Source organism: Bison bison, unplaced genomic scaffold (genome assembly GCF_000754665.1).
Source record: "Bison bison bison isolate TAMUID 2011002044 unplaced genomic scaffold, Bison_UMD1.0 scf7180017864108, whole genome shotgun sequence".
Classification (NCBI taxonomy): Eukaryota; Metazoa; Chordata; class Mammalia; order Artiodactyla; family Bovidae; genus Bison; species Bison bison.
Window position 1 is genome coordinate 1,736,092 of NW_011494680.1, and position 4,394 is coordinate 1,740,485.

General features: G+C 48.2%; 1 protein-coding gene across 1 annotated transcript in view; it reads left to right on the forward strand.

The window, feature by feature from the left end:
- Nucleotides 1–4,394, forward strand: part of MTSS1 (metastasis suppressor 1) — a 160,848-nt gene that overhangs the window by 118,436 nt on the left and 38,018 nt on the right. The window contains exon 4 of the mRNA XM_010839003.1: nt 3,452–3,536. Within this exon, the coding sequence (XP_010837305.1) occupies nt 3,452–3,536 (85 nt within the window). The remainder of the gene's footprint in view (nt 1–3,451; nt 3,537–4,394) is intronic.

Below are 4,394 nucleotides of genomic sequence, written 5' to 3' on the forward strand. Positions count from 1 at the left end.
GCAGATGTCTGTTCTGGCTTTGTAACTAAAGCCAGTTTCCTCTGAAGCTTTTCAGACCTGCTGATTTTTTTGTTTTTAAGTTTTAGCGAGGGTCAGGAAGAGCAGAAGACACTGTTAAGCACATCCACAGATAGAGCTATTTTTAGGGGCCCGGAGTGGCGGAGATCTGCAGTCATTCTGACGGTTGGGTCCTGGCGTCCACGGAGGAGGTTAGCTGCCTGTCTCCTGCCCTCATGCCCCTTGGACAGAGAAGCTGCTCTTTGGGACTTTTCCCTGTGGTTCTTCATTTCCTCCTCTCACAGGAAGCCCTGTGCCACAGAGCAGGGGGTCCCCAACCTCTGAGATCTAATGCCTGGTGATCTGAGGTGGCGCTGATGTAATAATACTAGAAATAAAGTGCACAATAAGTGTCATGCACTTGACTCATCCCCAAACCACCCCCCTGCCCGCCCTTGGTCTGTGGAAAAATTGTCTTGCATGAAACCAGTCCCTGGTGCCCAAGGGCTGGGACCCGCTGCTGCAGAGCAGGGGAGCCGTGCACGAGGTCTGTGTGGAGCTGCTCGTTAGCACACCACAGCTCAGTTGTTGCCGGGAAGCCTTGGGCTTTCCCGGGGATGATATATGTCCAGTGGTGACCTGTGAAAATATTGGGGAAGCTACCAGAAATCCAGGACCAGAGAAATGGAGTTAGGGAGCCAGGCTTCGAGGTGATCTTTTCCAACCATGGCATTCTATTTTGAGCAAACTGAGGCGTGGGTAATCAGTGACACAGCTCTCGGTCACATGTGGAGCAGCTTAGCGAGGATTGGAGCTTAGTCCCCGTGGTCTCAATTGTGGACACTTCTAGGCTTGGGAACTGAAATAAGAGAGCTGGACTGTGAAGCCCTGATACCCGTAAGAGTGTGTAGATAAGTTAGCTTAGCAGGATGTTCTGGGCTCTTAGCTCTGCTTCCCATCTCCCCTTGTCTGTAATTAGTGCCGTGTGCTGAATGGATAAATGCACAGACTCTGGAGGTTTGGCCTGGGTTGGAATCCACCTTACTAGCAGTGTGACCCTGGTCAGATTACGAAAGGTGCTTTCCTTGTCTGTAAGACGGGGGTGATAGGAACGGCAGCACAACAGGTGAGCTGACTTAATGAATTCATATGTGCAAAGCAGTCATCTTGGGGCCCAGCACTTCCTCAGCTCTAACAAACGACTTCCTTCCTGGGACCTGAAGCATCGCTCTCCAGCACTTTGGCTGACTGCATGCTTTTCCCATCATGTGCTGCATCCTAGGGTTTTATTCAGCCCGCTCCCTAGAACAAGATGTTGTTTCTTGTTTTTACTATGGTAAACAACATTTCAGTGACTATCCTCATAGGTAAGGATTTGCTTTCACCCTTAATTGTTTCCTCGGGTAAAATTTTCAGCATAGAATTGCTGGGTCAAAATGGGAGCTTGTTTTTTTTTGTAAGACATGTCTTGATAAATGCCGCCAGATTTTCCTCCAGAAAAGTACTAGTTTACACTCTTACCAGCTGTGAGTGAGTGCGCCAGTTTCCTTGCGTCGCCGAGTTATTAACTTTTAATCAAATGAAGGCCCTGGAAAAATAGAGATTTCCCCGGGGATCAAGTGTTCCTAGTCCATGCTCTTAAGAATCTGAAGGGAGCCCAGAAGGCAAGTGGCGCGTGTGAAAACGGCGCCCTCTACTGGTTCTGCCTGGTGGAGCAGCGCGAGCGGCAGTAGACGGTCAGGTTGCCACTGGCACTAACTCAGATGCCAGGAACTACAGAGCAGTATTTTACCCTTCTGGCCATTTAGAAAGTCAGCCTCAGATGAGCTGTAACTCTCACTCAGGTTCTTTTGCAGAAGTACTTAATCAGCTAGGGGAGAATTTGCTCTGAGGGAGCCCTCGGTACTGTCTGGAGACATTTTTGGATGTCACAGACTGGGGCCACTGCTACAGGCTTTTGGTCGGCTGAGGCCAGGAATGCCGTGAACCATCCTTTAACAAAGAATGGACCTGCGCCTGTGTATCAATAGTGTTAAGACTGAGAAACCCTGTTTTAGAAGAATGGCTGCAGAGGCTTCTTTTCAGGCTAAAATAAAATATAGAAATATCAAATATTTATCACCATCACTGCTATTTTTTGGTTCTGGAAACCTGATAGTTTTGCAGAATAAAATGGAAAATAGGTGGAAGTGAAGCAGCACACTGGCATTTCTAGGAGAGAAGGCAGAGCGGAAAATACAGCCCATAATAAATAACGTCATGAGTACTAATGAGGGAGGGGATTGTTTTCCTATTAAATTGACTTGGTTAAACCTGCAATAAATTTCTGCGGCTTTCCCTTGAAGATCTTGTCTCTTCCTTTTTTTAAAAAGAGAGTGCTTTTTGGGACACTTTTCTTTCTGATTTCGTGAGCCCCAGTGTTTTCATAACATTGATAATTGTGCTTTCCAGTGCTTGGTGCAGGCTTGGTGCAGACTTACCATCTGTAGTTACTATTTGCCCCCCCCTCCCCCAAGCCCAAGTAAATGCTGATATAAACGTTTCTAAGAGGGGGAAGGAAAGGAACTTCAAAAATAATCTTAGAGAAGGGTGTGCCTGAAGGGAAAAGTACGACAAGAATTTTGGGAAAAACCAAGCCGTATTTCAGTATACTTTGACATTGGCTGAGTTTGAGGACTTTTCACACTGGTGTTATCCAAACCCATCAAAAAAAAAAAATTCCTGTTTTTCATTTTGCTTTAGCCCTGCCCTTCTCTGCACTGCTTGCGTTCTAGAATATGCGACTTCATGCAGTAGCTTCACTGGCTGTTCTGAATAATGCTAGAAGGAGGATTTTGCCAAAAGTGGAAAACAAAACAAAACTACAGCTTTTCCCTAAATATCAGATACTATTTTAATCATCTTCCTTGAGAAGTATTTTTGACCCTGTGGGTTGTAAAATCAACTTCTGTGTCACAGTCAGTATAATAAAACAATAGAAAATATTAGAGGGTATTATTATATATAGTAAAGGTAGCTTTTATTTTGGTGATTATTTCAAGATGTGTAGCCATATATATATCCTTCTGGTTCAGACAACAAAGAATCTGCCTGTGATGCAGGAGACCCGGGTTCAATCCCTGGGTCAGGAAGGTCCCCTGGAGAAGGGAATGGCTACTCACTCCAGTATTCTTGCCTGGAAAATCCCATGGACAGAGGAGCCTGACAGGTTACAGTCCATAGGGTAGCAAAGAGTCAGACACGACTGAACGACTAAGCACGCGTGGACACACACACACACACACACACACGTTTATGTCTGTGTGCACAAGCCTGGTGAGAAGTTGGAAAGACAGTGGCTTGGGTTATGGCACAGTGAAATCTGGATGGTTTTTCCATTTGTTCGTTCTTTTCAGGGTCTTCCTGATTCTGACTTGCCTCCTGTCCCTCACGTCTGCCTCTGTTGCTTTCCCAGGTGGCACCAGGGAGATCGGATCCGCCCTGACCAGGATGTGCATGAGGCATCGGAGCATAGAAGCCAAGCTGAGGCAGTTCTCCAGGTGAGGACCATGTTTCTCCCAGATCTCAGACGGCCCTGATGACTTCAGGTTATAAAGCTGATGAGGAGCATCACTCGCCTCGAGCAGCGCGGGTTTCCCGGTGACATGAAATCCCCACAACCCGTCTCTCATCACAGCCTGTCACGCTGCTCGCTCACCGAACGAGTTTGTTTATTTACTTATTTTTGGCTTCTCTGGGTCTTTGTCACTGCACGTAGTCCTTCTCCAGTCGCAGCAGCGGGGGCTAGTCTCCAGTAGTGGAGTTCGGGTTTCTCGTTGTGGTGGCTTCTCTTGTTGCAGAACACAGGCTCTAGGCACGCGGGCTTTAGTAGTTGTGGGGCACAGGCTTTGTTGCCCTGTAGCAGGTGGGATCTTCCCAGACCAGGAATTAAACCTGTGTCCCCTGCATTGGCAGACAGATTCTTAACCACTGGACCACCAGGAAAGTCCCCAAGGAAGTATTTCACTGGGCGTCTTCTATGTGCCATTTCCTTTTCCTGCCTGGAGAATCCCATGGACAGAGGAGCCTGGTGTGCTACAGTCCATGAGGTCGCATAGAGTCAGACACGACGGAGCAACTAACATTGCTGTGTGCCAGGCACTGGTCTGGGCCCTGGGAATATGGTGGAGAACCGATTGGCCTGGGTCCCTGCCTTGCGGAGCCCATACCCCCCACCTTGGGATCTTCTCTATGTGTCTCATCAGTGTGGGGAGCCGGGCATCCCACTGAGACCTCTGGGCCCCACCCCTACAGGAACCTCCTAGGAGGAGAAGCTGCCATGCTGGATAGTGGGGTGTGCACTGCTCTCCTGTTACCCGGGCCCTGAGTGCATCCTCCAGACCCACCTAGGAGGGCAG